The 22,123-nt window shown below is 44.1% G+C and overlaps 1 protein-coding gene across 1 annotated transcript; it reads right to left on the bottom strand.

Moving 5' to 3' along the window:
- Window positions 1-1,558: 1,558 nt before the first annotated feature.
- On the bottom strand, window positions 1,559-19,983 carry LGI2 (leucine rich repeat LGI family member 2). The gene is made up of 9 exons (XM_058803889.1): window positions 19,793-19,983; window positions 19,640-19,711; window positions 16,727-16,798; window positions 13,474-13,545; window positions 12,850-12,921; window positions 11,637-11,804; window positions 10,891-10,934; window positions 6,863-7,027; window positions 1,559-4,345 (listed from the first exon to the last, which is right to left on the bottom strand). The coding sequence occupies exons 1-9, from the start codon at window positions 19,981-19,983 to the stop codon at window positions 3,528-3,530; spliced, it is 1,674 nt and encodes a 557-aa protein (XP_058659872.1). The 3' UTR covers window positions 1,559-3,527.
- Between the last annotated feature and the right edge of the window lie 2,140 nt (window positions 19,984-22,123).

Consider the following 22,123-nt stretch of genomic DNA (forward strand, 5'->3'; position numbering starts at 1 on the left):
CAAGATCTCTTTACTTTGTGGTAGGAAAGAACAGCTCAAGAACGAAACTCGCAGCTATAGCTGCGTTACTTACTTGCTAACACTAGATGGGGTGTAAGGAAAGAGTGAAGGGGAGAATCAGGGAACAGCAAAACCTTGGGAGTCCGAAGGTTTTCCTCAGCACAGAAGATTTAACTAATCTGAGCATGGCTTTCTCCACCTAGTCAAAAGCCAAACCCGATCATAAATAGGGACTAAAGGACCCGTTTGCCCACCCTGTCCATTCCTCTGGCAGTGTGGATCCTCACAATCTGGATATTTTAACATGTGTGACACACCACTATTAGTCACATTAACTACATTTTATTCATATATTGAAAGAGTACATACACGTATCAATAGCACAGATTGCATCAGCTCCTCTTTACTAAAAAAAGCTCAATGTATATACAATCTTAAAAGGCTCCTGCTGTAGCTAGTGCTTTTAGATCAATGCTTATATAAACTAATGAACTTTACATAGATTTATGTATTTTAGAATACATTAAAAATTATCAGTGGCATGTTCTGTTATCCTTTTTCACTGTCCTGATGGTCTAACATTTCAATGAATTATGGATATGCATATTTTATTTACTATTCAAAACAATTTCTATTACAGAATATAGGCAATGGAGACAAGCCCGTGGTTGCATTTAGGAAGGCAGAAAGGATTTCCAATGATTAGCAATTTCTGGTTTAATGCCTGCATCCTGCAGCTTTTCCTTGGGAGCAGGAAGAGCAGAACAAGGCTGTTTTTCAGGTTTTTCCTTTGTTTATTCCTATGAAAAGTACCATAACCTTTTCTTAATTCAACCGGTCCTCCCTCTTAGCTGCTTTGGTGTCCTGTGCACGAGCTCAGCAGAGCAGGCAGGCCAGTGTCTGGCTCCAGGCTCTTCCTGAGGCTGGGAGGGATGCTGAGCTGGGCTTTCTGGCCAACCAACACAGCTACTCAACAGAAGCAGCAGCCTGCCCGCAGAATTAATTTCCCTCGCTCTCTCCTGGTCCCATGTGAATGAGCTGGACTCCTGTGCATCACTTTATCCTCTTTATTAAGCCTGTCTCTGCAGATACCATTTTAATTTAATCCAACTTGATAGCCAAGTCTCAAAATCCCCTTGGGTCTAGAAACAGTACAATCTCCTGGCATTCAATACACAAGCCTTTTTCCAGCATTCTCTTGCTTCCCTTCAAGGATCCAATTTCTCTAAACTAGCTTTTCACTCTGACTGATGCCCCTTCCTGAGTGACTAGAACTCACAGTTGAGCCCTAAAAGAAAATGCTGGTGCACTGAGAAATGCCATCCTCATCAGAATATCTAACTCTAGTGAAACCTGCATGCTTGACAGAAAAGCAATACAAAATGCTTTCCCACAACACAGGCTGAATAAACATTTTTTGCCAGCCATATCCACTTTAAAAAGTAAACTGGCAGCATAGTAAGAAGTTGCATTCACTGGCAGACATGAGTATCTTTGTTTTGTCAGATTTGTTAGCCTAATCCTAGGAGAGGTATTGCTAAACCCTACTGCAGAGCATTGGTTTGCATCCACTGAACCACTGGGACTGACACCACACTGGGATTTGGCAGGCAGCACTCAGTATCTCAGAGGGTGGGATGGGCCAGGTGGCCACTGTAGCTAAAAACAAAACCAGGCTGAACATCTCTGTAGGAAAAAAAAAAAAACCCTAACACATAATTGAAAATCAGGATGAGTTATGTCTCTGACAGGCCAGTAATAACTTCATTTCATAGCAGAGAGGTAAAAGTTGGGGAAGACTGTGACATTCCAGGTCACTGGTAGGTTATGACTCCTCATGGGAGTCCTTATACATAATCCTCTTCTGCAGCACACTCACTTCACACCCTGGATATTGGGAAGCCTGTGAGAACATCTCTGTTTGTGATCATAGGCCATGCTTCACATGTCCAGGGGAAAAATGTGAAACTCACTCAGCAGAAGGATGGAGAGATAGGCCTAAGTATGATGGAATAAAGGAAAGTTTGCTTTGCTCCTCCTGCTTTATGCAAAACCTCCCTATTATCCAAGGCAGCAGTGCAACAGCAAGACTTTATAAAACAACCTAGTAGACTAAGTGGTATGGAAAGTTAAAGAAATATCTTGTGTAATTTAACAAGCAAGAGCTCTGATACAGAATTCTGTTGGGTAAGGGGGGCAAAGACTCTTTCCTGGAAGACAGTCCCTTGCTTGTTATCTTGAGAGGCTCTGTGTGCCAGGATTGCCCTGTTGATAATTGAATGGCTTGGTCTGCAACCACCCAAAACAGCAGTGAAGCACAGTCTGTCCACATGCTCCTCTTTAACCTTCAATGGATTGGCAACCTGGCAACAGCCTGGCCTCACCCACTGGAAATCCTTCCTGGAGGCAGGAGCAGCTCTAGTCTGAAACAGCTGCAACAGCTTGGTTTCAATGACTTGGTGATACTGAAGTCACAGTTAGACTTCAGCCAGGAGGAGGATTTCCCAGCTACAACTTTGATGTCCCAAACCTGAGTTTATTGCTAATGAGCTGTGCTGAGTGGGGAAACGCTCAACAATAAATCACCTCACTGAGTACAGAGGAGCTACAGCATGGAGCGCATCAATGTCAATATGTGTTTCATCAAAGCTTAAGCCCTGCTTTCTGGAATGAGAGCTCACAACAGAATAACGTGTTAAACACCCAGAATCTACTGAGAATCATCAGGAAAAGTATGAATTAGGGCAAAATGGAATGGGTACCTGGAATACCTATTAAAACAGAGAGTGGGTGCTACTTGTAGTTGATTTGTTCATGGCATTATGCAGACCTCTGATATTTTCTGTCTGCATTAATTTGTTAAGATCTCAGAGTCCTGAAGAGACACGTTCTTCCTAGCTACCCGTTACTGTGGGCTGGGCTACTTGTTAGGCACAATTTATTGCTGAAAAAAAAAGTTAATAATGGTAGAAAAATGTCAATAGACTTTGACTCTCCCTTCAGTTTGCAATGAATTATAATGATGTCTTGGATTTACTGTGAACCAGAAAGAAAGATTTTGAAGAGAGAACTCAGTGTATTCTGGAATGTTCCTCTTTGCTTTTACAATTCATCAGCAACCACGAAGAAGAGGCTCTAAAATTAAAACTTACACTACTAAAATGTTACTTTAGGAGTCAAGATCATTTTTATGATTTGTATGGCTCACTCTTCATTTTCTTTATGAGATGTTCAACTCAAGGGAGTTTTCTGGACTAAATTTAGATCATTTTCTTAGATGTCAACATTAATTCTAATGCACTGCACTCCTCTTTGAATGACTGCAGATTGCAAAGTGTCTTTGAAAAAGGATAAAATGGACATGTCATGCAGTAACCAAGTAAATGCAGTCCCTGATTAATATGCAAGTTTGAAAAGTTCAGAAAATGTCATCATACTCCACAGGTGCACCCTGTTTTTGGAAAGGTCTCTTTTTGTTTTGTTTGTGTATAAATGTCATTCTACATAAATTTCACTCTAGCAGCTTTTCATAAACTCAAGTCAATGATGATATGTTCAAATATTTGAGTGTTCCCTTTAAAACTAGAGGCAAAGAAAAAATCTCTTCGATCTGTTGACACAGCCGTGAAAGATCGTGGTGCTTGCACGTAGATTTCTTTAAATAATCGGAATATCTTCTTTTCACCATCCCACTGGTAAATCTGGGAGAAGGTATAGTCACTTCCCAAGGCTAGGTAATAATTGTTCTTGAAGGAGAAAGGCTGCAGGGTCATGGCTCCTCGGGATGGAAGAGCCTGTATCTCCACGAACTGTTTGCTATTCCATTTCATAACTCTGGAGTCACCAATGAATCTCGTGAGTGTGATGTAAAGGTCATCTTGTATCCTGAAACTCTTCACAGCCAAGACATCTTCCATGTTGGGGATTTCACTGTGTGGGACAAACTTTTTGGAGGCTTTGTTCCACTGGAGTATAATGGGCACCTGGGAACGGCTGGAGAGGATTAGATATGATTTCCCATCTATATCGAGAAACTCAGCATCAGTGTCCCTGAACCACTCGTGAAGAGACTGATACGAATAAAATCCTTTGTTATTCCACTTATACACTGTTGACAAACCGGCTTTAGAGCTATCTGCTATGACAAAAAACATTTCACTATCTATCTCAAAAAGCTCTATATCATTTGGCTTGGAAATGCGAGATACTTCAATATCCTGGAATTTGACAAACTTGGTCCAGCTTTCATCAAACTTGTAAATGTGTGAGCCACCAAAGAGCTGTGCCACCACCACAAAGACTTGGTCACCAACAAGAACGGCTTTACATCCCACTATAGACTGACCTATTGCCCAAAGAGAGAAAACAGAACAACACATGTATTAGCACAGCACAAACCATGCCTTACACCACAGACATTACTACCAAATCACCCCTCGCCTTTTTTTAAACCTGCACCATCTCATAATTTTGTCTTCTGCTACATGCCATCAGAGTCTTTCCAAGCTTTTTGCTTCCCAGTAACTGGAGAGATGACTTGTCCCACCCTGTAATGTGTGCAAGTATGATGCACCATAAAATGCTGATTCCTTTTTATGCAAAATACTTTTTATTTCTCTGTTTGTTCAAACACATGGTCCCTAGTATCCAAAATAATTATGTAAGCTAAATGTAATTATTTAAAAATGACAAGAGTTTTTATTTTGCCATTCATCAGATATCTGAAATTCTCTTATTCTTGTAATGTCTATATTTCCATCTTAACTAGAAGAATGAAATATAGTATATTTTTCTTGCTGCAGAAGGGTTAGAGTCAGCTTTTTGCTACTGCACATAGAAATATTGATGCATCTTGTGGATATATCACCTGACAGCAGGATGAAAAAGATAAATCTAACTCTGTAGTTTGTGTTAGGTATTTTTGAGATTTTGTTAAACTAGAAATATTTAGCAATATTGCAGTTGTCAGATAGATCAGATCAGGTTATGGTCTGTCTTGAGAATGTCAAGTTACACTAAACAAGAACCACGTCAAAAAAGTAACAGACTATTACAATAAGTGTTGTTAGAAGCAGAGAGGAGTTCACAGAGGAATTCCTCTGTGAAGCACACAGTTAAAGTAGAACTATAGCTGCACAAGCTCCCCAGTGCATCCTTGGTCACTCACTACAGGAGATTCACCCTGGCTCCTGTGCTGGTCCCCGACCTGTGGCTCTCAGAGCTGCCTGGGATGCTCTGCCACCCTCTACAGGCAGTGTGGGAGAGCTGGGAGTACCGAGGGGTCTGCAGCACAGCCATGAATGGTCCAGGCTCCTTCTGATCTAACTCACTCCAAACACAAACTCCAGAGGAGCTTTCACCTGTCTTCTTCTGCACAGGACAGCAATGCTTTTCTCTTCATGCTCAGTGTAAAGGCAACCTTGACAGCTAGCTCAGCTCCATAAGCCCATGTTGTAAAGAGCTAAATTTAGACATCCAAATGGCAAGCATATGGTAAGTGGTGAAATTCTCAGTGGAGCTGGCTCCAGAGCTCTACAAAACACTCTTCAGGCTCTGCAGGAGGCTCTTTATGTGCCTGTGTCCCCTGGCAAAAATCAGGCTCACGTACATTTCAGAGTCCTGAGCTCAAGCTCAGACCTTCCAGGAGCAAGCCCTGGGTGTGGAACTAGGACACAAGTCCCTTGCAGAAATGTCTCCTAATCAAATCATTCAGAGGCAGGTAAAATACACCTGGAAGTGTATATCTAGTGTTTGCTATCTTTGCAAATGAGTCAAACTCTCAGTTTAATTTCCAGAGTTTTTCTAGGGCTCAGCTAGCTCTCTCTGGGATGTTGACTTCTCAGTTTACATCCCCAGTACATATTTTACCCTAATCTACCAAAACGCAATGAAACCTTAAAAACCAACATTTTTCATTTCCAAAATTTCCTGACAGAGGAGTAGCATCTTGTAAGATTTTGTTAGTGACACACACACCTGATCTGAGGAGGTAAGTGCTTGCTGCCTTTGTAGAATTCCACCCCAGAGGAGGACACAGCATACTACATGTCTCCCAAAATATAAGGTAAAAAGTAATCAATCACACACAACAAGGACAGGAGGGGAAGGTGTTCCTTTGATAATTTAGCTCCTGAGCATTCAAAACCTCTGGCTTGGAGTATCTGGGAAATCAGGCAGCAGAAAACAGCTTTGAAGACGCTGTCTCTGCTGTCATGGTGCGAGTGAGCGCCACAAGTGTTGGTTAGGGACAGAACGGTTGTTAGAAAATCAGCATTAGAACATCACCTGGCATCCACACAGGCTTTTTGTTTGATCAGTAATCTGGCCAAGATGTTAATTGAGCATATTTGTAAATTAAGAGTAAATGCTGAAGTTTTACAGCACATTTCTTTAGGTAACAATCACAGTTTAAATATTTCTGTCATTTTCAGCTGTCTTCCTGGTCAGCTCACCCTACAAGCATCCTTCAGACCTGTCTCCTCCTACATGGAATAGATTCTTTTTATATTTTGTCTTGCAGGCACTTTGGCAAGAGCAAGTGCTCCTTCAGCTTCTGCTTTAACTTGCTGTGTGACTGAGGCAGTGAATGCTGAGCTGGGCCATGGTGTGACATTCATGGCAAGTGTTTGTGCCTTCAGAAAAATTTACAAGATTGGACAAAAAAGCCTAGTTTGTGTACCACAGTAAGGTTAAATGTGCACATATTAACAAAATGCATTGCTCCATGGAGTCACTCATGTCCAAACATCACTCACTTCAATCAGCCAAATTCAACAGAGATTCAGGACAAAACCAAATAACCTGATCCCATCTACAAATCTTATCCAGTCCATCAGTGAGTGGAATCCCAGGGTTCTTGTACCTGTGATATTGTCGTAACTCCTGAAATTCATTTCAATGTGATCCCACTCCAGCACCATGCAGTTCTCCATGCTGGGCTGTGCAATAGCTACAAACACATCATTCTTTGAGTTGAATGTATCCACTGAAACAGACTGGTAGGGCAAAATCTGGTGGACAACAAAATCTAGAAACATACATTTACAACAGTTAGGATATATCCTTGCTGGAAACACAAAGTGGTCACTGATAAGAATGATGTACACTGAAAAATGAGTGAAATACCCTGGATTTTGTATAACACTATGATGGAAGTAGCAGTACTCATGCTAGGCACACACCAACAGGGAAAGTGTCTCCTGCTTTAGGTATCATGAGCTGTCCTCTGAAAATGTATTTTTCAAGGAAATCAAATATGTAAATAGTGAAATAATTCAGATTTTCCAGCCAGGCTGGCTACTATCAGTGAAATGGAGAAGTCTCTTTCCCCACAGCTGGAAGTTGCTCTCCCATCATGTGAAATGGCCTTGCTAGAATCACATTCAAGCTGAGAGACAGCAACCACCAGCTGAAGTCCAATAACTTCTTAAGTCATGCAAATTTAATCACCAGCAATTTGTGTTATGCTAAACCAGGCAGAAAGTGAAATGATATCTGAAGTTTGCCTGGGGATAACCCCATTTTGCCTAGACCATAGACAAAATGGTGTAATCAAAAACTCAGTTAACATAATGTTTTATGGGGCATTATAATGTAGTTTAGGCATAAAATACAACCAACCTGAAAATTACTATCCAGTGGAAAACTTATACTAGACAATAAGACTGAGAAATTGGAGCAACCTGTAAAGATTAGGAGTGTAACTCCAGAATTAAAGACTTTTTTTCTCAAAAATTTAGTGCCTTTGTAGAGTCAATCTGAAAATTCACCCTGGGGTATGTCAGCAGTCACCACAGAGCCAGTGTGGGGCAAAGTGAAGAGACTTGGGTCTGAATTTGACATTTGACCAGACAGCTGTGCAAGATCTCTATTATCAGGAAAGAAAAAATGGTGTAGCAGAGCTGACAAAGCACTCAGGTCTAAAATGTGGTCAGAGACTTGCATTGAAGTAATGTATGGATATAGATATGTAGAAAAGGAAAGGCATCTTCCCTATGATGACATTTCTGTGCAGAACCACACACTGCTCTGCTTTTAGCTCCATTTGCTACAAGCCTTCACCATGCACTCCAATGCTGGAAGGGCCTGAGCATCCAGGGATTTTGGTGAAATGGTAATTAAGTCCTCACTCGAGTCCCTTATTTTGGTGCATTATGAAATAATTGCTTCTGAATGAAGAACCCTCTGTTTCTGCATGCTTGAAAGCCTTGCCCTTGAGGAGTTACACTTGTGGAGAATAAAGATAGATGACTACCATTAAACAAACAGAGCAGATTCCACAGCTGTGAAAGAAATGACAGTCTTCATTCTTCGAGGGACTATTATAAATAGAGCTTGGGCTTGGTTCATAAATGCTGGTAGGCAAACAAGAAAGTTATCTTCATTCTCACTGGGAAACTAAAAGGGCTGGGAAAACTGACACTGAAGTATGCAAAAAGTAAAAGTAACTGACCAGCTATAAAAGGATGAAGCAGGAGCAGATATAGTCACACAAAATAAAAATATTTTTTTAAATCTTGAAGAAAAAAACCCCAGAAAACTAATCCTGAAAAGACAGCTCTTGAAATCTGAACAGTTGTGAAACCCTTTGGGGGAATCTGTGAATTGAAACAAACCAGTCTGTATGTGAAAATGGGTAGGGAAATCATTTGTAATCAGTAAAAAGCAATAAATGCTGGTTTTAGCACCAGCTGGGAATACCAGGCTGTAATGTAAGAGAGGGTTACACAGGGAAAGTTGCCACCACATCAGGGTTGAAAAAAATTCTAATACAGTAAATACAGGACTGGGAGAGGAGCCCTTTTCCAAAATCTTTCTTTTTTAAGCCGGATCCCCTGGATGGGAGAGGGCAGAGGACACAGCCCCTGCCTTCCCCCTGTGCTGCTGGCTGCATGAGCTGTCCCTCCCTGCCTCCCACCCAATGCACAGCTTTGCTCTCCCTGTCTCAAGAAATGTGTTTTTCATGTTGTTTTCTGCTGGCTGGGGGTGTCTCCCTGTCCTGCAGTCACTTATTGCACCTCTGCTCCCTCTGTGGTTGAACTGGCATCATGGTGTCACAGGTGAGGGGCCCAACACTTTTATTGGGATGATTTTCCTTCTGGCAGCCCTTGCTCAGGCTGATGCCAGCGCACAGGAGCACTGATGCCAGCACAGGAGAGGAGGAGAGTGCAGGGAACATCACAGGACACCAAGGAAAAATGAAAGCGACGGTCTGTTGGGGCAGCTGCTCCCAAACTGTATCCTGCCATTCAGTCCCACTCTCCTCACACCCCTCCTTCCCTGCAGTGGACACTTCTGCTCCAGGTGAGGCCACCCAGGGCCTGGGTGTGCCAGCAGGGAGTGTTACCCATCCCTTCCTTCTCCCAGCACAGGAGATCTCCAGCACAGGAGCAAGAATGGAGCAGTACCTATTAATATGCAAACTACCTCCCTTCCAGACAGCAGGGAAAGAGAAGACCAGCTCCAGAAGACAATCCCAGCTAGGTAAAGAAAGGGGAAACAAGCTTCCAAAGCTCAGTGAGATGATCCCTGCCTGCAGGTCAGGGCAAAGCAGGTCCCAGGCATGCACATGGCCAGTTTCCAGTGTTTGCAGTGGCTGTGGGAGCCCAAGGCCTGTTTTCCAGTCTCCTGAAAGTGAGCTACATGTTCCCCTGTGGTGCTCACAGCCACAGGACAGCCCCCTCACACACTGCTGAGGAAAAAAGACAAGAAATGAAGGGAAATGGCTTAACCTGCTTCCATGATGCAAGCACTGAGAAATGGAAAAGACAGATGCTATCACAAAAAGAGTTAAAATGCAGGTCACCAATACTGTCAATCACTTTCTCTGTGAAGAAGTAACAGGACCATTTTGTTCCTTGCCTTTTTATTTTAAGTTTGGCAGCACCTCTTTCCATCTCTCCTGTTACCATTGCAAACTGCAATGGTACCAAAGCAAACTGCTTTTTTACTACATCCTGCATCCAGCCATGCCCGACACAGAGTACTGGAGACCAGAAATGATGGAAAGTCTGATCCCAGCTGGCAAAGGAGGGAAATGCTATACTAAAGACTGACATGAATGAAAGAGTTTTGCAGAGTCCTGCCCACCACTGACTGGGAAGGGAGAATACACCTACAGTGTGTATTCTAAGCCTGTGACTAATCTATCCTAAGGAAGGAATATGGGTGTATTTACACTCCCTTTGCATCTGGGGGAGGCAATAGCAGAGAGGGAGAAAACAGCAGTGGCCTGACACCACAAACCACCAAGGTCATAGAACAGAGTGTGACAGCCACACGCTGTGCTGTGGGCATTTGAGCAAATATTCAGCTGGGCAGTCCTTGCCCCATGGAATGCCTTCAGTTCCCAAAAGCTCTGCAGCATGTTGAGTTAGATTTATGCTTGGTGTAATTTCACTTACAGCAGACAAAGGGACAATGGAACAACACTTTTTTCCTGGAGCAACTTTGCAGTGTCTAGGTACAAAAAGGTGACAGAGGGCTGGTAGGTCAGGGTAGGTTTGAGGATTGGGTAATGCTCTCTCTTGTGCACTGTTAGTGCTACACAGTGGCTTAAACCAGACTGAAATGAAACAAAGCTCCTTTTACTTTGCATTGTTGTGTCTCAGTGATTCAGCAGATGTAGGAATTGTAACTTTGGTGCTGTTCTAAACTTCATTGCTCTCCTGTGTTTGACATCCTTTCATGTAGCAGGTTATTGCACTTTACCTCTACTGCTCTTCTGACATAATTTTGAATTCTCAGTTCATTCTCTTTTCCTTCACATATTACCATCAAAGCACCTTTCATACCTTTCCCTGAAATTTCATTTTACATTACTAGTAATCACCTTTTCTCTTGTCTTTTAATAATAATGACTGACTTGATGACAGATGAGAACTTGCACACCTTTGATATGACTGTCTAGAAAAATGGCAGAGCGCTGACATCCCATTCAAAGAAGATGAAAAACAATACCCATGGCTGATATTTCCAGTTATATGATGTGACTACATTTAAAGATAGGTAACTGCAGCAGTTTTGGGATAAAATATAAGCATAATCACATGCAAATTTCTCTTTGCTCCCTTCAGCATGCTTTACATTACCTTAAAAAATAAAAAATCAAGATCCTATGCAAGACAGTAGTCAGAATATTATTGGACTTTTCAACTTAATGGAGTTCTGTGAAGAACTTCTGGCACTATTGCCACCATCTTTGACGCTAATAAATAATGATTTATCAAATAAAGATAACAGCTATAGCCACATTTTTGAACTTATTTTCATTGCTTTCTGTGAAATACAGAGATTTTGGGAAGCTTATCTGCCATAACTCTATGGTTTTATTCCAGATAATAGAAAGCATTCTGTGATGAAAATTAAGCCACAAATTGAGTCATAATCAAGTCTTTTGGACTATGAATAGGCAGAGCTCTTCTCCCATTATCACTTAATCCAAATAAAAACTCAGCACATGCTTTGGCATCTAAATGTGATTTTCCCATTTTGTAACTTGTTCTAGTACTTGGAAGTGCTTTGTATGTAACCCTTTCCTCCCCCCAGGTCATGCTTTTAGAAGTGAAAGGGTATCATCCAAACTTCTGATATTTAACCATTTGTAGTGTGCTTAGAAATATACATTCTGAATACCTGTAGTGGTGCATTCATAATCAAAACTTGTCACATCATTTAACTTCTTATCCTGATATTCTGCTGGACCAATACACAGGACATCAGAAACAGTGGAATTTGTCATCTTTAACCACAAAAACAACCACTTGGCTTTGCAGTCACACTCAAATTTATTTCCCCTTAAATCTCTAAAAAAACACACAGAAATAAAGATATTTGAAAAGGTTTATAGCAATATGAGTACTACAGAACTGTCATCACCTTGACATGCTGAATTTCAAAATATCTGAATATCCTTGAATTGTTCTGAACTGAAAACAGGGAATTTTAAGTTTTATCTGGACTCCTTTATCATGAGCTCTCTTTCACTGGGCTTTTTGAAAAACCATCGCATTGTATGGTCATCTATAATCATAGTAATGGAGCACTGTGTGATTCATGTTAAAGTTACTTTTTTGGTAAGCTTTCCTAGGATGAGGACTGTAGTGTGTTACATCCTGATGTTCAGGTTGTCTGCTGCAGGCCTCCTTTGCACCATTCACCACTGACACAGAGAATTCCCCTTCCTTCACTGAACTGTCCCAGTGCTGCTGCTTGACAGAGCAGCCTTGCAGACATAAAATACAGATGGAAGACTTGCATTTTTGGAGTTGATGCTGAGGTAGAGTCAATTTAGCTTCTTCCTGCTCATGTATGTGCAATTTCAGCACTGTACTTGTTCTTTGATCCTTGGCAATTTCTGTAGCTTAAGATTTTACTGTGCTGTTTGAAAGAGCCAGGCCAAAAATAGGGGAATCCTAGTTACACAGGGAAATGCTGATAGAATGTCAGCAAGGTGCTACAACTGCACAGAACAAGGAAAAGAAGCTTTTTTTTTTAATTAATCCCTTGTACTAAAATAATCTCAGGGAATATGTAACAATAATAGGAAAATATGTTCAGAGAAACTGTCATTTTAAAATTCACTGTCTCTCTGTCTCTAAAACACAATTTACAAGACAGCAGGAAGAAGTACAATAACACAAACTATGTACAGCATCACGAGAAGCAGCAGTGATTTAAGAAATAGCAGTTACTTTAGGAGAGTCTATCAAGCAAACAATTATACAATGAAAAACAGCTAGAACAAAAAAATACACTTTCTGTGTAGATACCGGATACAGCACCACATACCCAGAACCTAAAACTGAGAGCAAGAGTGACAGAAGCAGTAGAAAGATTCTCATTACTTACAGTTCAATTAAAGAATCTAAATCACTGAAGACATCCCTTGGCAAAGCTTTGAGGTGGTTATTTGCCAACGAACTAGAAAAGAAAATGAGAGTTTGTACCATTGCTATCTCTTACCTTGCAATTCTTACCAAGTTTGAACTCACAGGTTGTTAATTATCCAGTGCTGTCCAGCCACTGGCACTGTTAGAAGTTACCAGGAACAGGCATTAATTATTCTCATTCAAGAATGGAGATTGCTTGAAGTTCACATGAAAGTAAAATATTTCAAACCTTTTATTTTTTTCCCAGGTGCAAATGTAACCCACAGAGCAATCACTGAGCACACTGGAGGGAAGCAGGAACGTTAATCATGAGTAGGCAGTGTGGTACCAGCCCAGCACTGGGGGTACCAGGGGCACCCCAGACCCAGCTGTGCCTGCTCACAGGCAGCCCAACATGTGGCAGTGCTGCCCAGGCAAGAATTGCTCCAAGGCTGGTTCGTAATTTATGGAAAGCATGTTGTTGACAGCAGGAGGAAGCTGACACAGAGGGAAGAGAAGTTTTATGTGTAGCAGGAAAACCAGTGGTCTCCCAGGAGAGTTTTGTTCAATTAGAAATTACTTTATCAAATGTTAAATAACTTACAGATGAGTCAGGTCACGAAGGCCACGAAATGCATTTCTTGAAATGGTTTCGATTTTGTTTCCTTCAATAAATCTAGGCCCAAAAAAAAGTATTTTAAAATACTTTAAGTAACATTATTATTAGCATCACTGTGCTTTAAGCTATGGTTGCCAGATGCAGCATATTTCTGGGCAGCTCCTTCAGACTGAAAGGTGGGAAGTCTCAGTGGAGCTGCTCATGTTCCCTTTTCCCCTTTCCTTGGGCAGGCTGCAAGGAACAATGCAAGTACCTGGCATCACAAGGGATGGCACATGACCCAAATGCCCAGCAGAAATGGAATAAAGTGAACAAGGCAAAAAAAAAAAATCCTCTCTTGGTAATCCTCTCAGGATGTGTTGTGCGAGGCAAGAGTCCTGTGTAAGAGAACTTACACAGGAGAACCTCCTGAGGCAGAAACTAAAGTCCTACCTTCCCCTCTCCCAGATCAGCAGCATTTTCAAAGCAGCAGGCAGCACAGAGGTGCCAGGGCTGCCCAGGCTGCAGAGCTGCTCTGCTGGGTCCTGCTCCCATGGCTGTATGTGCACGCTCAGTGCCACCTCCGTGCCCACACAGCCCTGACTTGAACTGCACACGTTTGACCCCCACACAAACAGCAGGACCACTGCCTTGGCTCAGTTGTGGCTGCCACAGTTCAGCTCTGTCCAGCTGGGACATCTCCCCTGCAGGCTGCCAGCTGCACACCAGTCCCCCTGTGCACTGGGGGAATAATGCCAGGCACATATCGATTCCAGCAGCACCCTGCTCCTCCTGACTCCTGCACGTCAGCATTTCAGTAAAGAGCTGATATTTGAGCATCTTGACCCCTGAGCACTTGAGGACACATCCCCAAATACACCATGATCCCTGCAAAGTGATTGCAGCCAGGTGGCCATCAAGATATTGCATGGTACAGCTATACCTGGATGAAGAGAACTGTATGCTGACTTTATGAAAGGCTTATGAGATGAAAGTGCCTTCCTTATTCCTAAGCTCTGTTTGCCCTGCAGAGAAGTTAGAGGGAAAATGCTATGATACAAGGTCTCTTCTCAAGAAAGTGATAATGGGATGCAGGAGATGACAAGTGCTCCTGGTTCTGCAGTTTAGGTGTAGGAAATATCCTTCATGAAGTGACTGGGACCCTGACTGCAGGCAAAGGGTGCAGATGAGAAAGTGTTGTGTCTGCATGGGAGATGTCAGAGGCAGGTCTGCCCTTCAGGGCTGTGTGGAGCCCCAAATTCAATCCACACGAGCAGAAAGCCACCCTGCCTCCTGACACCCTCACTGGCAGCTGGCATCCCTGCACAGCACCAGCTCAGCGATCCATGCAAATAAACAAGGCTACACTGCTGCAAGCTGGGAGTCAGGAATTTGCCAGGTTCTTGAATCACCAAGCCTGGTCTCCAAGAGATGGTGCTCTGGGAATTCCAGTCAGTTCACCAGCAAAGCTCTCATCTTTATCAGACCTGCCTTACCCAGACTGTACAGAGTCAGTTTCAGGGGGCACTGAATGCCATTATGAGAGCTGCAAGAGCAGCAGGACACAGCTGGAGATCTGTTATCTATATATAGGTACCAGCTGTGGGTGCTCCCCAGCTGCTCTTTGGCCAGAGACTTTGGCTTTGTACACACAGACCCTTGCCATTCCTGTTTGTCAGTGAGGTTTCCTTCTTGTCTACAAAGTCTGGTCCTGGTAACTAAGAGACATGAGTTACGGAAGCTGTACTGGTTATACTGGCTGCATGGCCAAAGAAACAAATCACAGAGAAAGGCCACTCACAGCCAGCTCCCAAAAGGTGGAGGGGTGATTTGCTGGGAAGAAGAAAAGCTCTATGGAATTGGCAGAAAAGGCAACCACAACCATTAACTGAGACCACTTGTTAAGCTGCTAAAAGAATTTGAAACTCTAAGGCTTTTACCAGTCTTCATCCTGCTCCCTGGCTGGCAGCTGGTGGTCAGGAACAGAGATTTGCCCTCTGGCCCTCTGAGGAGGGCAGGGTGTTTCATTCAGAAGGGATCTGGTTGCAGTGACCAGTACAACCACCACGATGTGTGCTATGCTGCCAGGACAAACCCATCAGCACTGTAAAGCAGGCTGCTAATGGTACAACAGAAAATGGTTTCCTCCTTTTTACAAACTACTGCAAATAATTTTTTCACTGTAGACACAAGGAAAAGAGAATGCTTAGATAACTTGCTATCTCTGAAAAATCCAGATGTAGCTGAATAATGGATTTTAGCATATACCATTTACCATTATCTGCAAATTCCATTGTTGGCTACTCCACATGCACCAGACTATTAACCCTGAATACACCCCATCATAATATCTATTTGCCTTCAAGATTTAACAAGAGTCAGTTTTATGAGCATTGGTCTTTCTGTAAAAAGGACAAATGTTTTCCACAGCTACATTTCAGCTTGGAAAGGTGGGTGGAATGAGCATTTTTTTCAGGTCGTACTCATAGTTTCAAACACACCAGGTCATACTGAGTAACACAGAGAAATGTTGTCCTTTGGAGTGTGAAGGAAGGACAGCCTTGCACCAGGGCTAATACTTTTTTTAAAAAGAAAAAAGGGTGAACTAAAAATAAAAAAAAAAAATAAGGACCAGAAAAAGAATGTAAAAATCAACTAAGTGAATGATATAAGCAAAAGGAGAGTTAAATAATTTAAAATAATAATATAAATAATTACAATAATTTCTATTATATGAAATGTATGTTTACATATTTGTGTATTTATAATTAATTACATAAAGATAAATTCTATGGGCATTAAATAGGGTATCAGGAAAAAGGCAAAGTAGGAGACAAAAGCTGGGAGAAGAGAAGCAGCATCAGGGTTGTTCAGGGCAGTACACCAATATTCTGCAATTCCTGCTCAGGCTGCCCATAGGTGAGAACAGGCTGCTCCACCTCTTGCCTAAGATTCAAATCCCCTTGACAGGGGTGGCACTATTCTGGAAAACCCAGGCAAGTTCTTGCTAAGCAATGCCTTTTTGGTGTGCTGTAATGGCACACAGATACTTGGTATTGAAGGCATCTTTTAAAAATGCACTGTAACACCTGAAAAAGAATTTGTAACATCATAAAGAATTTGTGCACAGGAGTGGAACATAAATCCTTCAGCTCCCCTGCTCTTGGGAATAACAGTAAAGACCAAGACTCTGCAGCAGGAGTCTTGGCAACTTATCAAAACATCTTTATTTATAAAGGACATAAAATACCAAACTTACAGGTATTCTAGATGGAAGAGACCAGCAAAGGCATCATCTCGTATAACAGTGAAGGAGTTGGAGTTCAGCAAGCTGAAAATGGAGAGCAGGCATTAGGAAAGCACATTAAAACTTGACACATTGGATTATGCCTGTTGTGTTTATTGCCCATGACCAAACTAATCTTACTGACCTGAGCTCATATCACCCCCCCAATGCAGCACACATAAAATACTGTGGAATGGTCTATTGAAAAAAAATTAAAGGCATTACACGATGGTAGTTAATGTCCACTACTCCCCAGGAAAAATGTGCCATTGACCTTGGCTCAATGTAACCTGGTCCTCAACTCAATGGTCCACTGAGCAGAACAAGCCATCATTAGATGGCAGGTCTGCTGATTGTGGCTCATCACCCCTCCAGCCCCACTGACAACCTCTAAGGGTCCACCTGAGCAGCACCCTCAGCTCCCAAGCACCAGCTCTCATTTCTGCAGCCTCTCTGGGCCAGCACTCACTCACTCCATGCCCCAGGGGGATGCTCTGAGCCTGACCTGCAGACAGGGTACAGCCTGCAGCCTGGGAGGACAGCAGCCAGTCTGGCAGCTGGAACCACAGACATGTCCAAAGCACCGAGACAGAGAATCCAGCTGCAGTGCTGCCTCCTCCAGGCGCTGCCTTGCCCTACTCCTGTGTGAACTTCAGGGACAAACATGTCAGAGCTGCACCAGAGAGGCTGTCACCTGAGCCAGCACAACAGAGCCAGGGAGAAGGAGGTGATGGAGGCTTTGCCAGCAAACTTCATTCCTCATTGTATTAATTCCCAACAGTGGACAATCTCCAAAGGTTGATGTTCAAAGGCAGAGAGGGCAATTGCCTTTCAAGAAAACAATAAAACTTCTAGTTTGTTCTAAAATATTAACTCTACTCAGAAGAAATAATTTTTGGAAAATCTCAGAGCTTTCCCTATGAATGAATATGTCTGCACTAATTGCTTTATTAGAGCAACTGATTAATCTTCCTTTTGTATGGTTTTAGGCATTTTACTAAAATTAATTTAGAAGACTAATGAACATGAAATGCAAACTTTCCCTGTGATCCCTGGATATTATGCTAATACTAGACAAATGCTCCTTAAATTATCCCAAAGAAATCTGACAGAGATGAAGACCACCATCAAAAATAAATCCTTGCATTACTATTTTTACCATGATTACTGCCACAGAAAACATTGTCCTGAGGTGCCCATGTGCTCAGTTATGCATGCAGCTCTTTGTTATTAGTTATTTTTTCTCATGTTTTAAGGAAAAAGTTAAAAATTACATTAACAACAGAATTTTTGAGTGCCTGAGGTGGTGGTTACCACCTCATTCTCCTACATCTGACTTACCACATAAAGTGACATGAGCAACTTCTGCCTTCCTCAACAACCCACCTCAGCCCCGCCACCCTACTCACCCCAACATCTCCAGAAAATCTGCTGCAGCTAAGGAAAAGGGACAATCTTCATCTGCTCTTCCTCCCTTTTCCTAGTACCACCATCCAAAACAAGGTAGCTTCCCCCCATCTCTAATTTTCCACCCACAGAATTTTCACCACAGAAATCCATGGATTTCTCCCTTTCCTTCCCAGCTGGCACAGGTCACTGTTTGCCACCATTTATTGGTGGGCAAGGTCCTCGTGCCCTCTGCTGGGGCCTCAGTGCTGACCCCCAGCTCTCACAGAAACTTGGTTTTGGGAACAGTTTCACACTAAAGGAGGTGAAGGCTTTTACCCCTTGCTTTGCCCACTTCCCCCCGGCTTTTTGCATGGAGTGCTGCTCCTCTCAGAAGAAGACAGGCCTTTGAGTCAAAGGAGATGGGGAGCCCAAGGAGAGGAGCCTCAGCTGCCAGACACCTTTAGAGAGGTGTCTACCTCCTGCTACGAGCAGTTTTAACATCTAGTTATGTGGCGAGCACTGAGCCTGGGTTTCTGGCAGGCTTTGGATCTTTTTGCTGAGTTTTTCTTTGCAGTGTATCTGTGCCTGGGGGGTCAGTCAGTCCTATGGGGTGGAGGTGTGGAGGACCTGCCTGGTGTCAGGCATTCCGGACAGGCTGCACTGGGCTGGACAGGACGCAGGCTGCTGCTCAGCCTTGCTGCAGACTGCCAGAGAACTGAGTACCCAGGCTCCCCAGGGGGCTGTACCGCAGTCTGTATCTTCCCTGCTGCCTCCCAGGACAGCTAAATTAAGCAAGTTTGCTCAAGCTCCTGGAGCAGGAGGCACACACCTAACTGCAACATGGGCACGACCAAGCAGCTGGCCTGGGTCAGGAAGGAGGGATGGATGGCTGCTAAGTGCTGGGAGCTGGAGTGCTGTCTCCTGGACAGAGGAGCGCTGGCTCAGAAGGCATCTGAGGGGCCACCCTCCAAGTGGCACAATGAGTCGTGCTGCAGACAGCACCAGCACTGCACACACAGAGGATTGATTCCCTCTGAAGTGTGTCCTGGCAGCCTCTGCTCACCCCATCGTGCCCGCTGTGTCACAAAACCAGTGCAAGACTCCTGGGCACAAAGTGAGCAGGAGTGAGAGCCACCACCACATAACTCTGGAGGACAAAACTCAGCCTTAAACTTACTAAAGCTGAAGTTAAAAAAAAAAAAAAAAAAGAAAAGAGGAACTTAGGGCATCATAAAATATTTTCTCTCCTTCAGTAACTAAATACACATTTTATGAAGTGGTTTCTGAGCAGAAAATGCATTCCTGAGCAGAAATGTTATGAAACAGCAGCTATACTGGGGGACTGTGCGAGCTGTCTTCTCCCGTTTTCTCCCTTTCTACAAGAGAGGGGGAACTCTATCCAGGAGAGACGGAGAGGCTCTATGCTTAAAGGGACTCTATTTAGGAGGAAGGGGTGAAGTGCTACTTGGCCGTGCTCCTTCCCAGTGCCATACTTACAGCAGCTGCAGGGAGGGCAGGTGGGAAAACATCCTGTCCTTCACTTCGGAGAAGGTCCCGTTGACCAGGCTCCTGGAAAAGAGATGCCCCCATGAGGCGGGAGCGCCCCGCAGCCCCGGCCGCCCGTCTCTCCCGTTCGGGCCCCGCACTCACAGGGAGCCCAGGCCGGCGGGCAGGCTGCGCGGCGCCCCCGCGGCCCCCACGCACAGCGCCGACTCCCGCCAGCAGCTGCAGGGCGGCCCGCAGCGCGGCGGGCGGCGCGGGGCGGCGGGCGGCGGCAGCGCCAGCAGGGCGGCGGCGGCGGCGGCGCAGAGCGCGGGCAGGAGCCGCAGCGGCACCGCCATCGCTCCCCGCCCGCACCGCCGCTGCCCGCCGGCCGCTCCCGCCGCGCCCTGACATCAGCGCGGCGCCGCCTCCGCTGCGGCGCCGGGACGCGGAGCGGGGAGGGAGGGAGGGGGCACCCGCGGGCGGGGCGAGGCGAGCGCGGCCGGGGCACCGAGCCCTCCGCTCCCCAGGAACAGAGGCAAAGCGCCCGCGGGAGGCCCCGCTGGTAGCGCCAGAGTGATGCTCCCCCCGATTTCCTGGGCTAGCATCAGAGGTGCTGGAGCGTGTCCAGAAAAGGACAGCGAAGCTGCTGAAGGGTTTGGAGCACCAGTCCTACGAGGAGAGGCTGAGAGAGCTGGGATTTAGCCCCGAGAAAAGGAGGCTCAGGGTGGGATTTATTGCTCTTTACAATTAAGAGAAATTGTAGTGGGATGGATGTAGTCTCTTCCCCCAGGTAATAAGTGATAGGAAAGAGGAAATGGCCTCAAGTTGCGCCAGAGGAGTTTAGATAGGTATGAGGCAAAGTTTCTTCACTGGAAGGGTTTTCCGGCATTGTAAGAGGCTGTCTGGGGAAGCGGTGGAATCACCATCCCTGGCTGTGTCCAAGAAATCACAGAATCATGGAATGGTGTGGGTTGGAAGAGATCTTAAACATCTTCTAATGCCAAACTCCCTACCATGGACAGTTTTCAGCAGACTGGGTTCCTCAGAGCCCTACCCAACCTGACCTGAGACACTTCCAAGGATGGGGCACCCAGAACTTCTCTGGGCAACCTCATGTGCAGGTGTGGTGCTTAAGGACATGGCTTAGTGTTGGACCTGGCAGTGCTGGGTCAGTGATTGTACTGATGATCTTAAAAGTCTCGTCTAACCACAATGATTGTGTGGTTCGAAGACCAGCTTGAGGGATGTCTAGATCATGAAAGAAGCAAATGGATGACAGCACCACACAATTCCAGTAGTATGTGTGTGTTAAGTATGCATTAATTGAATCATGCTGTATCAGAAGGCTGGAAAGGTTTCAAAACTTCACATTTGTGGTGCCCCAATTTGACTGAGACACGTCATGCACATCAATAAAAGAATGACTCTTGTAACCTTATGTTACAAGTTATTTGTCTTGTAACATCAAATAATTACTTTTTGTAACTCTTGTAACCTTCACTATCCTTTGTGTCCCAGCCTCCCTTCTTGGTTTGCATGGGCCCGGTGCAAAATTCCCATTTTGCATTTCCCAATGTCCATTTCCTCTGCTGCAGTTTGTGCCTGCTGCCCCTCCCTATTGCCCATACAGTCCAGCAGAGCCTCCTGTTAGGTGCTGAATTCAGCAGTGAGATTCCTCTTCTTTGAGCTGGGCAGACCCAGGTCTCCATCTCCACCCATACACCATCCCTGCAGCAGACAAAAATTCAGAAAGCCTGAGCAACACCTGAGCTAGCAATTTAATTAATTTATCATCTGATCAGGCAGAAACAAGAAGAGAAATTTTTTGAGGTCAGTGTTAGTCCCAGTTTTCTTTGCCTCGTTTAATCTTTTCAGTGATTTTAATGATTTGTGTAATGCATCTCTTTGCAGGACCTGTTGTGCACCACATCTGCATTTTAATTCTACAGCCACAATAATCTAAGGATGTTTATTTCATTGGCAAGCAGACAGAAATTGTTGTGAACCGTTAAAGCTGCTGGATTTCCTGTCATTCTCTTTCAGCTGGGCCACAGGTGCTTTATCCTGATGTCATTGAAAGTGCCAGAAAAAAGAATAATAAAAATTATAAGAATGCTATCAGAAATCGAAAGGTGTTTTACTGTCTCTCACAGTGTCCTTCTGGATAAAATATCCTGCATGCAGCTAGAAAAGTCTATAATAGACTGGGTAATCAGCTCACTGACAGGTTAGGCTTGAAGAGTTGCAGTAAATGGGGTTACCTCAGACTGCCAGCCAGTCACCTGTGGGGATCCATAGGGCTCCATTTTAGGGCCAGAGCTCTGTAAGGCTTTTATAAATTATCTGAACACAGGAAATTAATTTACATTTAGTAAGTTTGATAATGATACTGAACTAGGAGGAGCTGTGGTCTCCCTTCAGGATAAAGAAGCCCTGCAGAAAGATGTGGGTAAGACTAGAGGGCTGGGCACTCACCAAGCATAGGAGATTTGATGA

The sequence above is a fragment of the Ammospiza caudacuta genome, chromosome 4 (assembly GCF_027887145.1).
Source record: "Ammospiza caudacuta isolate bAmmCau1 chromosome 4, bAmmCau1.pri, whole genome shotgun sequence".
Classification (NCBI taxonomy): Eukaryota; Metazoa; Chordata; class Aves; order Passeriformes; family Passerellidae; genus Ammospiza; species Ammospiza caudacuta.

Coding starts and splice junctions, on each gene's coding strand:
- LGI2 (XM_058803889.1), bottom strand. CDS start 19,983: ATGGCGGTGCCGCTGCGGCTCCTGCCCGCGCTCTGCGCCGCCGCCGCC. Junction 13,546..16,726: donor CTCTTCCATCTAGAATACCT/GTAAGTTTGGTA, acceptor TTTTGGGCCTAG/ATTTATTGAAGGAAACAAAA. Junction 7,028..10,890: donor TCTAGACAGTCATATCAAAG/GTGTGCAAGTTC, acceptor GTATGTTTCTAG/ATTTTGTTGTCCACCAGATT.